This window comes from Papaver somniferum, unplaced genomic scaffold, assembly GCF_003573695.1.
Source record: "Papaver somniferum cultivar HN1 unplaced genomic scaffold, ASM357369v1 unplaced-scaffold_132, whole genome shotgun sequence".
NCBI classification, from domain to species: domain Eukaryota; kingdom Viridiplantae; phylum Streptophyta; class Magnoliopsida; order Ranunculales; family Papaveraceae; genus Papaver; species Papaver somniferum.
Genome location: NW_020622381.1, coordinates 18,426,633 through 18,443,031, shown reverse-complemented (window position 1 = coordinate 18,443,031; position 16,399 = coordinate 18,426,633). Strand labels below are relative to the sequence as shown.

At 36.4% G+C, this 16,399-nt stretch overlaps 2 protein-coding genes across 4 annotated transcripts; both read left to right on the top strand.

The window, feature by feature from the left end:
- Nucleotides 1-949: 949 nt before the first annotated feature.
- On the top strand, nt 950-6,771 carry LOC113333257 (E3 ubiquitin ligase PQT3-like). 3 transcript variants are annotated; one of them, XM_026579775.1, is made up of 15 exons: nt 950-1,639; nt 1,853-1,952; nt 2,237-2,318; nt 2,438-2,604; nt 2,689-2,768; nt 3,097-3,162; nt 3,243-3,399; nt 3,501-3,649; nt 3,795-3,959; nt 4,037-4,300; nt 4,443-4,481; nt 4,816-5,089; nt 5,228-5,347; nt 5,534-5,609; nt 6,343-6,771. In XM_026579775.1, exons 1-15 carry the CDS (start codon nt 1,474-1,476, stop codon nt 6,601-6,603), a joined length of 2,166 nt encoding a protein of 721 aa, XP_026435560.1. In that variant the 5' UTR covers nt 950-1,473; the 3' UTR covers nt 6,604-6,771. The 3 variants fall into 3 exon arrangements, with proteins under 3 accessions (XP_026435560.1, XP_026435559.1, XP_026435558.1); XM_026579774.1 differs by having other exon boundaries at nt 4,031-4,300; nt 6,349-6,771; XM_026579773.1 differs by having other exon boundaries at nt 4,031-4,300.
- A 1,688-nt stretch (nt 6,772-8,459) lies between these two features.
- On the top strand, nt 8,460-9,119 carry LOC113332880. Its single transcript, XM_026579381.1, has one exon. The coding sequence runs from the start codon at nt 8,460-8,462 to the stop codon at nt 9,117-9,119; it is 660 nt and encodes a 219-aa protein (XP_026435166.1).
- The last annotated feature ends 7,280 nt before the right edge of the window (nt 9,120-16,399 follow it).

The following is a 16,399-nucleotide window of genomic DNA, read 5'->3' as shown; positions in this document are numbered from 1 at the left end:
GCTTGCTACTTTGCATGGGTGTCATTGAGAATCACTATCACTTGTTAAGTCATCTTATTTAGACACATACTTCTCTTCTATTCTATATGCCAAAGTTCAATACAGTGGCGTACTTCATTCCGTATTGGCGTGTTTTAGCCAATTCATACGGTGCTTTTTTTATAATGATATCTTTAAATTCAACCGTTGGAATATGATGAAATTTGAGTATGTCGTAGTTTACCTTGTTATAGAAGTACAGTAAAATTTTCACGCGGATCAGGTCACGTTTGCTACTGCAAAGCTTGCACAATATATGACTATGGTCTGCTGAGTTTAAATCCCGAATAGGGGACTGATTCCGATTTATCTCATTCTCCGCTTATCGGACAAAGCTGAAATTTTAGTATGATGTTTGTATATATGAAGGTTTCCTACTGTAGAAAGTTCATGAAGTTCTGATCACTTTAGGTACACCAAAGTGTGAGAAATTCGGAACTGAATTCTGTATGCACGTATTGAAAGTAGTCGGGTTCTGAGTAATGTATCTTTTTAATGAACCGTTGGAATGCTATGATTTTTGAGTGTGTTGTGGAATATTGAGTTGTAAGTGTACCGTAAAAATTTCAAGAGGATCAGGTAAGTATTAGTACTGCAAAGATTGGACAATCTAAAACTGTGTTTCGGTGAAACAGAATTCCTTTACAACTATCTTCATAATTTGTTATGTCATCATGCATTAATTGGCTTGCTATTTTGCATGGATGTCATTGAGAATCACTATCACTTGTTAAGTCCTCTTATTTAGACACATACTTCTTTTCTATTCTATATGCCAAATAAGGGTTTATTGTTTCTTAAAAGAGAATGAGTTAGGAGTGAACTCTCTCAAACTCCCCCAAACTCCCCCAAACTCACTCTAATAAACTCTCTCAAATTCCCTACACTCCCCCAAACTCTCTGAACAAAACTCTCTCAAACTCCCTGCACTCTCTCGAACTCTCTCAAAATCCCTGAGATTTAAAATACACTCTAGCTCCCCCGAAATCACTCGAGGACTCACTCTGAAACATAATAATCACTGTATAGAAACTATCAAATTAGGTTCTCCGAATCGTAGCAAACGTCATCAAATCAAAACCCAATATCTAGGTTTTTCCCATGGATAAATTCGCTTTGTACTCTTACCAATCTATGCGATTCTTGGATAAATTCGCTTTATAATCGTAGCAAACGTCATCAAATCAAAACCCAATTTACTAGTTTCTTGGATTTGAACGGCGAATTTGGTGTGATTCATTCGTGAAATCGGTGCATCATAACGTTTCGAGGAATTTTTCAGGCTCAGAAGTTTCAGTTTCAGAATTTGTATCAATTGGGTTCTGATAGTTGCTGAATAGAATAATCTTTACAAGAAGATTGTACTGAATTGTGTATTTTAGTTCGATTTCAATTTCAATATCAATTTCATTTTCATTTTCTTCCTTTTGTAATATGGCTGTGTACTATAAATTCAAAAGTGCGAAGGATTTCAATTCGATTGCAATAGATGGTCATTTCATTTCGGTTTTCAATTTGAAAGAACAAATTTTTGAATCAAAGCAGTTGGGAAAGGGTACAGATTTTGACCTAGTTATCACCCATGCTCAGACTAATGAAGGTTCGTTTTGACCTGTATGAATTCCTAAACTAGATCAACTAATTACACTATGATTGTTAGTTAGCATAATTTATGCTTACGTTGAATCGTTAATATGTTGAGAGTGCTCTTTTTAAAACGTTAACCAAGATAAAGAAAAGAAATTAACAATGAGTGGGTCAATTTGTTTTGGTTGCAAGTTTAATAGGCTTTTTTCATTGATTTGGATCTCAGAATACAATGATGAAGCCATGTTAATACCAAAGAATACATCAGTTTTAGTTCGCCGTGTTCCTGGATGCCGCCGTATACCCATTGTCGTTGAAAGAGAAAGGTAATTATCTTAAACCTTTTCTTGTTGCTCTTTGGTGGATGGTTTTAAGTTTTTTTTAATGTTCTGAATAGATTATGTGTCCCGAATGGCTGAGATGTAGTTTTTCTTTATCCTGTTTGAATTCGGTGAATTCCTTACCTATTGGGTTAGTAAATCTTCCACGGTAATTGCTGATACATTGTTCACTAGTAAGCTTCAACATAGCATTTTCTGTTATGGTATTTGTGGTTGTCAAGCAGTTTAGCTGTCTTGCTTGTAGTGTAAAATTTGTATTTCTTCTGCAGGGAGAAGGTTGTGGAGAACGATGAGGTTGCTCAACCTGCCAAGAGAAACTTTCCTGTGGTTAATTCATCTGTTGCAAAAAATGTAAGCATCAGTTTCATCAGTTACTCCTACCTCCAGTAGAATAGTTTGGGCATTGCTTTGTTTTGATTTGAGGGCTATTTCCTTACTGACCCTGTATGCTGATAAATTTGTATTTTTAGTCAGAGGAGAGAGAATGGGATGGATCAGGAAATGATTTCTATGATACTCCAAGAGCGCTGCCTGCCCAATCAGAATTTCCATCTCAGGAGGCTACTTTTATTAATAAAGCGGATGAGGACAGCAAAATTAAAGCTTTCGTCGATGCACCCTCGTTTGATTGGCAACAGTGAGTCATCTTCATATATCATGTGTCATGTACATTGAAACAGTATTTAGCCTATATTCATTGTTTTCCTTTTTTCACGTTTAGGCAATCTCAGGGGACTTTTGGCGCTGGTAGGGGGTTTGGAAGGGGTATGGGTGGAAGAGCAATGGGTGGCAGGGGATTTGGTAAGTCTTATGCTTCCACATTATCCTACTTTTGACATTGTGCTGTTTAAGGATTGATGAATTTCATTCCTTCGTATCTTTACATTACTCTCTGTGGAAGGCCTTTTTGGATTTTGGTGTTGTATTTAATCACCTCGGAATTTTAGGAAGCAACAGGAAGGTGCCGCTTGTTTTCATTACTCTGATGATTGAACTTTTCCTATTATTGTAGTTTTTTTTTTTTTGGTGTTTATACGTTTCGAAGATTCATTATCTTTGTTTAATAATTTATTGAAGATTCTTTAAGTATCACTCTGATATTCTAATCAATTTGACTTTCTGTTTGCAGGGCAAGGGGGGATGGAAAGGAGGACCCCTCCAGAGGGTTATATATGTTACAGATGCAAGGTTCCGGGTAGGTTTGCATGGTTCGTTTGTTTGTATTTTAAATTGTTAAGGAAGTAGGAATCTCACTGCTTAGATTTCTTTGTCCAGGGCATTTTATACAGCATTGCCCTACTAATGGTGATCATAGTTATGATGTCAAAAGGGTAAATCCACCCACTGGTATTCCAAAGTCGATGTTAATGCCCTCCGCAGATGGCTCATATGCACTGTCAAGTGGTTCAGTTGGTGTGTTACAGCCTAATGAGTGAGTGCATCATTTTTATATTCGGTTTGGTTAAGTCATGCCTTTAGTTTTGTTGGCAATTGTTATTATTAACTACTTACAATCGTGTAAATTTTAATTAGGGCTGCTTTCGATAAAGAATTTGAAGGCTTGAACTGTACTAAACGGCTGATTGATATACCCCCAGAACTCCGCTGTCCATTGTGCAAAGAAATAATGCAAAATGCTGTCCTTACAAGCAAATGCTGTTTCCAAAGTTTCTGTGATAAATGTATGAACTTTCATCCTTTTGTGTCATCATTGTATATGTAGATGCTGTAAATGTCTATCATTTATCAACAGGTATATGTTTTTGTTGTAAGGTCATTCAAGTCATAGTCAGATTGTCTCATGTGTGTATAAATAAATGTAAACAGGTATCAGGGACACCATTATCTCAAAATCGATGTGCATTTGTGGGGCTACAAACATACTTGCTGATTACCTTATTCCTAATAAGACAGTTAGAGACACCATTAACAGCATTCTTGAATCAAATAACAGTAGTGCCGGCTATACTAGAAGCATACTTACTACTCAAGGTTTGGTTGCGGACCTTTTTTTTTTTTTGAATTAAATAGTTTCCTTACTCTAAGACGTCCACTTTCATCAGATACAGAGTCTGCTCGTTCGTTACTGCATAAAGTTCCATCACCTTCTCTCTCTGCTTCTTCCAAGAATGAAAAAATACTTTCACCTCGTAATGATGTCAACACTACGAATGCCAAGGAGACTCTGGACGAAGGAAATCGTGTCAGTATGCCACTGCAGTCCGTTGAGAAGACCCAGTCTGCAGAAACTGTTAATGTAACTGATAATAAAGTTGAGGTGATAAATATAAAAGGACAGAACAGTGCTCCACAAAAGGAAGCGGAAGCTCAAGGTAAATATTCAGTAGGCAGTAATCGAGAGGATCTTTAGTTATTTCTGCTGGTATTGAAAGAAAATTATAGTAGCATTTAGAAAAAAAGACAGAAAATTTGGTGAACATGTTCATATGTTCTAACTTTGTTTGTGTTTATTAGGAAAGAAGAAAAAGAAGAAAGCCCGCGTTCCTGTAAATGGTCAGTTATGCTCCTCTACTACTTAATAAATCTCTTTTAGTTAGCAAGTTGGCTGGTACCTTCGCTTCTAGAATATGATAGAAAATGGTGAGTGCTTTGTAAAATAGAGTAGAAATAATGAAGTCTTACCGTGGATAGGACTCAGCCATATGCTGATGACTCGCCTTTGTTTTGTGCTTTGCAACGGAAGCTTCAGTTTGCTTAGCCTCCTTATATTCACTCATACCTTTATGGCATTTTGTTGTGGTTTATAAGATTGCTTTTTCTTCTTAGTTTGCGAATTCTTTGTATCTCGTTGATACTGATATGATGTTTTAAAACTTGTGTGGATCAGCTGGAGACCATTGGGGAGCACCTCAGGATATTGCAGCTGTTAATTATATGATGCCTTTTGCCCCTCCAACCTTTAACAACAATCCATACTGGGGAGGAATGCAACTTGGGATGAATAGCCATATGGGTCCATATAACTGTGCAATGCCTTACATGGGTTATGCTCCTGGTCCTAGTCCATTCGATATTCCTATTGGGGGGATGTATCCTCAAGGCTTACATCAAGGCCCCTTTGGAGGTCAAGGGTATTCCATGGCAAGTGCTCCATTACGGAGGTATGTTTGGATGCTGTCTTATTCTGATGGAGAGTGGAATTAATGATCCTCCTTTCTGAGGATTTTTTAATATCTAGCGGCACCATTTTTGTCATGCAGCTTTTGAGTCTAACCTCTTTGAGAACTCGAATTTTTCAGGGATTTATCAGTGTCTGGTATGGGCTTAAAACCAAATCCCAGTTTTTTGAGCAGAGAGGAGTCCGAGGCACGGAAAGCTGATTTACGGAAAAAACATGAAAATGAAATGCGTGATGAAAGGTACACCTTGGTGCTTTATAAAGAAGAGATCTTGCTCAATACTATAACACTGCCTGCCTGCTTCTTTTGTTCATATTTTTTAGCATTTGTTCGAAAGTAGTGAACTGCAGAAGATGGGTTTTGCTTCGTTTATGATTATAATTGTGGTCTAACTTTTTCTTCATTCTTTTTCTCTTTCCGCTTCAGGGCATACATCAACAATCAGGAATTTAATAGGGAAGCAACCAACAGGGCTGAGGTTTCTTCAACGAAATCGCGACTTGTATGTCTACTTGATATTTCTAAGCTTTCCTTTCTTTTCCTATTGTTGAACTGTAGCAAGTTATATTCAGGTCACGGTGAAAAGATAGTATGTATTTATTACACTCTAGTAGCAGTTGGATTCTCTTTGCACAAAAAACAGCAGAATATCATTCCTTCATGTTTACCCTTATCTTTAGAACATCCTGGTCAGGTCATAGATTTGATATCATTTTGCTTTCATGGGGATGTTAGACCATTTCATATGTCAAAACACATTGATTTCCACAAACCCAGAGCTCTGCATCTTTAACAGCTTATTTATAAAAAAAAATAAAAAACTGGGAAGGGATGGGATGGGATCATGGAAGCAAAGAGTTTAGCACCTTTAGAAACGGAACTTGCAACTGAGTTTCTGGACATAAGATATTTGACAAACATTTCTCCTTTGCCAGAGTATTTGTAGTTTTCAATTGCCAGGCTGATATGTGTGTGTCTCTGTAACTGCCAAGACTGTGCATAGCTGTAGTTGTAGATGGGGGATAATCTTCTTTTCAACACTTCCGAGAGCATCATTACGCTCCTAGTGGTTTTGTTTATCATGGAAACCTGACTGAGTCTAATCACACGAACCACTGTGTCTAATGAGTCTACTCTCCTAGTCTGTCAGTAAACTTGTGAACTACATTTTGGTTGTAGAATGTTTGTTTAGTTGTGTTTAGTTTCTGTTAGCTCATCGGTGGAGTTTTTTTTAGGTGCAGAGGCAAAGTACGCAAGATGAAAAAATGGTCGACCATCGCCCTCGTCACCACAATGATGGGTCAGAGAGGTCATCAAGTAGACCGCAGAAAAGGAGTAAAGTTATACCTGATCACGATGAATCGAGCGAAGATGATGACAGAAACTTTAAGAGAAAGAGAAGCTCAAAGGAAATTAACCAGTATCACGGGAGGGAGTATGAGCACAGGGATTATGAACGGAAGATGAGCAAGGAACATGGCCACAGATACAGATAGCCAGAGATGGAAGAATCTGTATGAATCCAGAAGGGTGTTGTACAAGTTCTTTAGCTTTCCCCTCCAGGAATCCTGTATATTATATGTTATAAAGTTATTATCATGTTGTCAGAAATCATTGGGCATTCATCTTTTCCTGTATAAATAAAAGTGTTTTTTAAGCCTCTACTTGATGATTTAATTTATCGAGGACCAACATACATGGACAACTTAGCTGTTAGATATTTAGATGTACCTGGGCATCCTAGAGAAATCTTCTTCCAGTATTCAGGCATCCCTGGCTATTCAAATTTGTTGGAGACCCTATGCATCTACCGGACCTGGTATTTATTGTTCCAAGACAAAACAGGATCATTTTACAACCTGATTGTATGCCTCCATGAGTCCATGACTCCACTGCGTTAATTGTAAGAACTGATGCACCACCTGTTGATTAACTTTATTAACGTTTCTTTCTTCCCTTCTTCAAAAGAACACCTAGCTATTGGATCATGGAAGCATGATACTCCCATATAGTTCATTTGATTGTGTTTGGACTTTTGAGATTTCGGCAGAGTTTGAGAAAGTCAAAGCAGGTCAAGCCAGTCCAAGATATATGAAGGGTTATTTTTGCTACTCACATCCCACTGTTACGAGTAAAGGAAGAAGAGAGGAGGAGGAGGAGGAGAAGAAGAGGAGCAATGTCGAGCCTACCTGAAGATACCGTGGAAAATATACTGTCACGCTTACCAGTTAAGTCTATTTTAAGATTCAAGTGTGTTTGTAGAAACTGGTGCATTCTATTTAGAAACCCTAAGTTTATAAAAATGCATCTTAATCATGCTATTCATATGAATAACTTCAATCTCTTACTTACTAATGATAATCCAGATGAAAACTTAATTACAGAAATTTATGTCTATCCATAGATTATAATGATGCATCATCATCATTATCTTCGCCATTTTCTGATGAGGCTGTTGAGATTATATTAGGAGTATAATGTAATTGTCAAAGTCAAGTCAGTCTGACTTTGACAATAGAAGTCAATAGTCTTGTGTTAGTTATCAGACACATTAAATATGTCAAAATTCTCCGTGTATTGTTATTATCTTTTATTTTTTACACATTCAATATTGTAATAAACTTCTTCTTGTTTTTCTCAAAGTTTCTTGTCTTCTGTTAATATCATGAGAGCATCAATTCTCATGGTATCAGATTAGGTTACGATCTTGCCACAATTTTTCATCAAATCATTGAAGCTTAATAACTTTTCTCAACAATTTTTCAGCTTCTGGGTAATACAGATTTAATAATTTTTCTCCCAATATCAGTCTAGGGTTCATCAAGCAATTTTATGGTCTTTACAAGATCAGCAATTTATAACAACAACAATCGTATCAACAACAAAACTCGGAACAAAAGCAATCTTGTCAAACAACAAAGGTCTGTATCAACAGTACCCACAACAACAATATCAATTCTTCTTCCTACACAGTCATGTCAACTTCCGCTGGATCTGGTATTTCAAATTCTCTTCCCTTTACGAATATCACAAATTTTGTTTCAATGAAGTTAGATGGGTCCAATTACTTACTATGAAAAGATCAATTTGAGGGGGTCTTGATCTCTACTGATCTTTTTGGTTATGTTAATGGTGAATTAGTAGAACCACCACAAAGAGTTACTGTTAATAATGTTGAAATTGTTAACCCAGAATAGATTTCTTGGAGAAAATTAGATCGTTTTGTTTCAACGTGTCTTAAAGCAACTTTTACTGCTACAGTTAGTGGTGATGTTCTTGGTTTATCTACATCAAGAGAAATTTGGGTGTTTCTTGAAACTAGCTTTAGGACTCAATTTTAGCTAGAAAGAATATGTTGAGAACTCAATTACATGGAATTAAGAAAGGCAATCAATCTATTGTAGTATATATTCAAAAGATCAAAACTATAGCTGATTCTTTAGCAGCAATTGGAGAAAAAGTAAGTGATGCAGATCTAATGATGTTTGTCATGAATGGGTTAAGCAGTGATTATGATATGTTTGTGGTTTCTTCTCAGAATAGGGAAACTCCTTATACTTTTGGAGAACTTAAAGCAAGATTATTATCTCATGAACAGTTTTTAGTAGAGAGACGACATCGGCATACTCATGTTTATGATAATCAAAATACTGCTTTATATGCAAAAGGAAATTCAACTGGTTATAATAATAATAGAAGGAATGGAAATGGAAATGGTGGGAATTTTAGGAATAGTCAATATCAATCTGGGTCTGGTTCAGCTAATGCTACAAATTCTCAATCAAATTCTCATGGAAATGGCAGACCTTATGTTGAGTATTCAAAGCTGTTTTATCAGATATGCAAGAAAAAGGGACATTTGGCTACAAGGTGCTTCTTCAGATATCATCCACCACCAACTGGAGCTTCAACAAATACTTCTCAAGCACATTATGCTAATGCTGATAGTGGAGCAACCTTTACTAATGCCACTTTTAATACTTCAACCTCTACTCAGCAAGCTTTTACATGATTAAATGTTCACAATGCTGGTCTTAATGATGATCCATCCTCCTCCAATACTGTTTGGATAACTGATAGTGGTGTTTCAACTCATATGACAGGAGACAACACTTTGCTTCAGAATACTTCTACATACAAAGGAAAAGACAGTGTTATGATTGGAAATGGTAAGCAACTGCCCATTAATCTTCTGGTAATACTACTTTGAATACTTCACAAACTAGTTTTATACTTGATGATGTTTTGCTTGTACCATCCATGAAACATAATCTACTCTCTGTAGCAAAGTTTACTAGGTATAATGCTTGTTATTTTACCTTTGACCCTTTTGGATATGAGATAAGAAGCTTAAAAGGTCATATTTTGTTAGCTAAAGGACAAATAGTCAACAACTTATATTCTATAACCTCTACAATAATGCAGTTTTCTTTTTCATCACTCGTGGCTTCTCCTACTACATGGCACTGTAGACTAGGTCATCCATCTTCTAAAATTATTCATCATCTTCATCTTCATAAAAATATTATTCTTAAATCAGCTTCCTCTTCTTCTTCTTTATGTCATCCATGTCAACTTGCAAAGAGCAAAAGATTACCTTTTTAGTTATCATCTTCACATGCTTCTTCTCCACTAGCTTTGATTCATTGTGATGAGTGGGGTCCTGCTCCTGTCACCTCATTAGCAGGGCATAGATACTATATTCTTTTTGTTGATGATTTTAGTAGATTTTATTGGATATATCCAATGCGGCTTAAAACTGATGCCCTACAATGTTTTCAGCATTTTAAATCTTTAACTGAAAATATTTTTAAGACAAAAAACTTGGCTTTTCAAACTGATGGTGCAAGTGAATTGGTTAAAGGTCTTTTTAAAGCTTTCTTAGAATCTTCTGGAATTCAAATTAGAATTTCTTGTCCTAAAACTCCAGAACAAAATGGTTTAACTGAGAGAAAGCATAGGCATATCACTGAAATGGGTAATACCTAGATTTTTAATGCCTCTTGTCCTAAAGAATATTGGTATGATGCCTTTTTTAGCTGCTACATATCTTATAAATAGGACTCCAACTCCTATTCTTAACAACAAATCTCCTTATCAAGTTTTATACAATGATTTTCCAGATTATTCTTCTTTAAGAGTTTTTGGGTATATTTGTTATCCTTTTTTGGGTCAATCAAGAACTGATAAGCTATCTCCAAAATCCATAAAATGTATTTTTATTGGAATAGCACTTTACATAAAGGCTATAAGTGCTATGATCCAATTTCTAAAAGAACTATCATTTCAAGGCATGTGATTTTCTCTGAAAATGAATTTTACTTTTCTTCTTCTTCATCAGTTCATTCTCCCACTATAAGTGATATTTCTACTTCTACTCTTTCTCCTCCTACCTCTGTACCTTCTTCAACTTCTCTTTCTCCTCCTACCTCTGTACCTCCTTCAACAATTGTTACAAGGTCTCAAAGAGGTATATCAAAACCAACATCTTTTCCTGATCATGTTTTATATCATTCTGTAAAGCATCCTCTTTCTACTGCTTATACTTCATTGTTAAACACTCCATTTGTGCCAAAAAGCTTTAAGCTTGCTCTGCAAGATCCTAAATGGAAAGTTTCAATGACAGATGAACATACTGCATTACAGTTAAATGATACATGGGATTTGGTTGACCCAGAACCTCATACGAATATATTAGGTTGTAAGTGGGTTTTCAGGGTGAAGTTAAATTCAGATGGCACATTAGATAAGCTGAAGTCAAAGTTAGTAGCTCAAGGCTATAACCAGCAAGATGGTATAGATTATAGTGAGACCTTCAGTCCTGTAGTTAAATCTACCACAGTTAGAATTGTATTATGCATTGCAGTTGAAAGAGATTGGCCAATCAGGCAATTAAATGTATCAAATGTGTTTCTACATGGTGATTTAACTGAAAATGCGTATATGAGACAGCCACCAGGGTTTGAGAGTAAAGAATTTCCAAACAAAGTTTGTCATTTAAAGAAAAGTCTCTATGATTTAAAGCAGGCACCAAGGGCTTGGTTTCAAAAGTTTAGCTCAGCACTGATTTCTTGATTTCTTAGGAATATAATGTAATTGTCAAAGTCAAGTCAGTCTGACTTTGACAATAGAAGTCAATAGTCTTGTGTTAGTTATCAGACACATTAAATATGTCAAAATTCTGTGTATTATTATTATCTTTTATTTTTGCACATTCAATATTGTAATAAACTTCTTCTTGTTTTTCTCAAAGTTTCTTGTCTTCTGTTAATATCACGAGAGCATCAATTCTCAGATTGATCATCCATTGTCTGATAAACGTTGGACTGAGATTTATGGATCTTGTAATGGTTCAGTATGCATCAAAACTTGTGCGAGTGTTTGCATTTGGAACCCGTGTACCAAAGAATATAAGCAAGTACCAGAAATCCCTATTGAATTTCCTTCACTTGCTGCAGGAGATGCAGTACTTGGTTGTAAAATCGGGTATGGATTTGGTTTTGATCACATCATTGATGATTATAAGTTACTAAGAATTGTGGGTTTTGATGTTGGGGGAGTTTCCCAAGCTAGTGTTTATACACTAGGATCTAATTCATGGAGAAACATAGGATTCATTCCTTATGATTTTTTTGATGGAAGAAATTCTGGTTTATTTGTTGATGGACTTCTTTATTGGACTGCAACTCATCATGGTATTGGATCCAAATCCTCAAGAGTCATTGTGTCATTTGATATTTGTGATGAGACATTTCATGTATTGCCACTACCTAATAACTATTTGACTGAGGATTTCATTTCGGGGTTGGGTGTGTGGGATGGGAAACTTTGCGTGCTTGGTGGCTGCTATGTGCATCATCAAAGAATTTATGTTGGTGTATGGACGATGAAGGATGATTTGTGGAGTCGCCATTCAACCGTTACCATAGAGCGGCCAAATGTTTATTATAGTAGGCCGATACAGATTCTCCAAAATGGTCACGTCTTATTACTTGGGTCCATGAGAGAGGAGGGCACTGACGGTTTATATGTGTATGACCCTAAGCTTGAAAGAGCTAGGAATCTAATAATACGTGGTCTTCCGACCGACTTTGAGATTGAAACTTATATTGGGAGCCTAGTTTCACTGAACTCAGGTACTTATGTTGGGTAAGAACAAATCGAGGAAGTCAGAAAAAAAGAAGTAGAAGAAGAAGACTGATGTAGCTTTGCATAATATTTTGTCAAATTGTGAACCAATAAAGTTAGGGAGTAGAAAGGAGGAGAGACATGATGTAGGATGGTATGGAATTCTTCTCGTTTCTCTCTTGTGCTAATAGCGTTGATTGTGAGATTTGGTGTCTGTACTGGTGGGGAACCTGAGGATCATGTTCATTTGCAGGTGCATGGTGATAAGATGATATTTTAGGGAATCGTTAAAGAAACCCATCTAAGCATTTCTTTTCTTTTCTTTTATGTTTGGAATTTCTGTATGTGGATGAAATGAAGAACCAATTATTTCTGACTTACTAAGCAAGCATCAGATATATCTGGACTACCGAATGCATGTATATTTTCTGTTTACAGTATGACAGTCATCTAAGTTACTGATGTACTCCTGGACTAAGCACTAGTAGGTTACTTTGTTTTGTTTGTGTTGCTGAAACAGAAAAAATATAGTGTTTTAGGGGCTTCGGTAGTTCTGCGATTCTAAAAATATGAAATCAGAGAGATTAACTATACTCAGGTAGATGATAAGGTTTCTTGTCGTGAAATGCGCTCATTTTATTTATTTATGGGAGTGTATTGTTCCATGAGAAGAACATTTTATCAAAGAATTAGCATCTCATTAGTTTTCATTTGTCTCTGTAGACAAATTAGTGTTGAAATCTTAAGATACTGTCAATCTAACCATGTTAGGGAAATAAAGAAACTTGTACAAGGTTCAGAATGTCTTCGATTACATATGATTTTGTGGATACAGACTGTCAAAGTACGTAGAAGAATGCAAATACACAAAATCCATTACGGCGATTAGCAAACCCAGTAGGAATAACCGATTAACATTTATCTTTACTGTCAAACACCACATATAGAAATCAGGATTTCAGAGGAAACTAAAGAAAATGAAAAAAGGTTATACCTGTTGGCAATATACCTAGTAGGCTCCTGTCTCCTGACATGATATGTTGCGAGAAGGTTTTCATAAACTGTTTGCCAACAATGACAAAAACTCTAGACAGTGCTAATTTAATAGCTACGGTTGCTATACCGTGTCCAGAATATTTACTAGCCACGGCATAACCGATGTACTGTTACAATACAAGCATCTAACTCACAACCAATTGGCAATAAGTGGAGAGGCCCATAGGATTATAAATAGCAGGATCTTAGATTGCCCAAACAATGTGGGACTAATAGTCTCAACACGCTCCCTCACGTGTAGCCTCGTTGGGTCTAACACGTGGACAATAAATCGGGTGACGCGGAGTAAAGGCGCGGTCAATGACTCGTCGCAAATAGCCTGCTCTGATACCATGTTACAATACAAGCATCCAACTCACAACCAATTGGCAATAAATGGAGAGGTCCATAGGATTATAAATAGCAGGATCTTAGATTGCCCAAACAATGTGGGACTAATAGTCTCAACATTTACATGTGTAATCGCCGGAACCAGGATAAACTGAGATGAATCCTATTAAACATTCATTTAAACATATAGATCGACGCAGGGGTGGGGAATGGCAACTTCTCGCAGGTATCTTAAACCATCTTCTTTCGACGTGAAACCTGTGAAGCCAGTATATCGAATGACCTGATCATCGTTCACCCAGACCTCGAAGTCATCAATATCCGAAAGCTTAAACGGCCGAAGTGTGATCCTAGAGTAATCCATCCCCTCAGGCAATTCACCTAAGCAAGCATGAAGATGATTTTGGAACAAGTAAGGTAAAGAGGTCAGTGGTGAGGCTGTCTCTAGTCATTACGCATTTTTTATGAGATTAGTTACACCTAATGCTGGATTTAATTATAAAATTAAGAGTCCTTTTCGATATAACTTCGAGAGAGATGTTCTTTACTTTGCGTTCAAACAAGAAAGATTCTCCTAATGAATGAAATAATTGAGTTTTTTATGACTAGTATCTACAGGATGTCACACAACTCACAAGAGCCACCTTGTTTTACTGCTTTTATATTTTATTTATCAATCTTAACATCACATGACGGTTAAAGCAAACGACTTCAATCAGACGGCACTGAGCCACTGACTCTCCATAATAGAAGATCAGTGACCGGCCTTTGACTGAGAATTACAAATTACAACAACAATACATTACTCAGGGTCTTACTCTAAACGCAGAACAGTAAATCAAGAGTGATCAGTTGATAAGAAGCTATAGATCACCATATTAATGGCAACTGCAAGATGAAATTTAGCTTATATAAAGACAACTCTCTTTATTGATGTTTAGAAAATCTCTCAAAACTAAACACAAGCTCTAATCTTGCTCATATGATCAACCACAACTTTGGTGATCATATATATATAGAATTATGAATTCCTTTTCCTAGTCCTATTACCTTATTACATGTCTTTCCTTTTCTTAGAACTAGATGACTTCTAATTCCCTTAGGATTACATCAATTTCCTAATCTTGTCCTAACCAGCTTGTTAGTGACTTCTATATTGAAGTTTAACCAACATTCTCCCCGTTAAGCTTCAACCTTACCCGTGACATATCTTGTACTCCAATCAATTGTCTCATTTCTTCAAACTTGATCCGAGCTAATGCCTTTGTCAATATATCTGCTTTCTGCTCAGTTCCTGGTATGTGTTCAACGTTGATGATCTCCTTCTCGATACATTCTCGTATGAAATGATACCTTTTGTGAATGTGTTTCGTCTTCCCATGAAACACTGGATTTTTAGTTAGTGCAATTGCAGACTTATTATCAATCTTGATGAGAACTTTTTCAGGTTCTCTTCCTTTGATTTCACCCAACAGTTCTTGAAGCCATATTGAATGTTTAGCTGCTTCTGTTGCAGCCATAAACTCAGCTTCACAGGATGAGAGGGCTACAGTGTCTTGCTTCTGTGAACACCATGTAATAGGTGCTTCACCTAGATAAAATATATGACCAGTTGTACCTTTTCCATCATCTTGGTCAATATTATGACTGCTGTCACTATACCCAACAATTCCTTTTGATCCTCCTCGACCATACTTCAATCCATAGCTGATTGTTCCTCTTAGATATCTCAATATCTTCTTTATTACATCACCATGAGACTTGCGTGGACTCTGCATATAACGGCTTGCTACTCCCACAGAGAAAGCCAAGTCTGGTCTTGTGTGTAACAAGTATCTAAGGCATCCAACATTTCTTCTATAACTCGTTGGATCAATCTCAGCTTCTTCTTGTGCCTTTAAAACTTTAAGTCCAAACTCCATTGGTATCTTAGTTGGATTACAAGTTTCAAGTCCTGCTTCTTTCAGAATTCTCCTTGCATAAGCTTCTTGTTTAATCTGAATCCCATCTACTCCTTGATGGACTTCTATGCCAAGGTAATAAGTGAGTTTTCCGAGGTCTGACATCTCAAACTTTGATGACATTTCTCTCTTGAACTCATTGATCACCTTAAGGGAGTTGCCAGTCAAAAATAGATCATCTACATAGACTGCAATCACAAGAAGCGTTCCCTTTTCTTCTCTTCTGTATACTGATGTTTCTTTAGAGCACTTAACAAATCTGATTTCTCTTAAGATTTGATCTAACTTTGTATTCCAGGCTCGAGGAGCTTGTCTTAGACCATATAGAGCTTTTGATAACTTATAAACCTTATGCTCTTGTCCTTTTACTTCAAAACCTTCTGGTTGTTCAACATACACATCTTCTCGCAATTCACCATGTAAGAATGCTGTCTTAACGTCTAAGTGGTGAATTTCCCATGAGTTTGATGCTGCTTCTGCTATTAAGAGACGAATTGTCTCTAGTCTAGCAACTGGTGCGAAAACTTCATCAAAGTCTATGCCTGATTCTTGAACGTATCCCTTAGATACAAGTCTTGCTTTGTATTTATTGACAGTACCATCAGCATTCCGTTTTATTTTGAAGATCCACTTAAGACCAATAACTTTTACCCCACCTGGCTTATCAACTAGAAACCAAGTCTTGTTTCTGTTGATTGAGATAATTTCTTCTCTACAAAGGCATAATCACTAGAAGATTTATCAGTAAGGATTTTTTCTTGTTTTTACCAGTGACATAACCATCTAATTTGTAACCTTGAAGCTAACGTAAAAATTA

What these genes read in the sequence shown, in the direction of transcription:
- LOC113333257 (XM_026579773.1), top strand. Translation starts at nt 1,474, where the DNA reads ATGGCTGTGTACTATAAATTCAAAAGTGCGAAGGATTTCAATTCGATT. An exon ending in AAAGGAAGCGGAAGCTCAAG is followed by an intron (nt 4,301 to 4,442) that starts GTAAATATTCAG and finishes TGTGTTTATTAG; the next exon opens with GAAAGAAGAAAAAGAAGAAA. An exon ending in AATGAAATGCGTGATGAAAG is followed by an intron (nt 5,348 to 5,533) that starts GTACACCTTGGT and finishes TTTCCGCTTCAG; the next exon opens with GGCATACATCAACAATCAGG.
- LOC113332880 (XM_026579381.1), top strand. Translation starts at nt 8,460, where the DNA reads ATGTTGAGAACTCAATTACATGGAATTAAGAAAGGCAATCAATCTATT.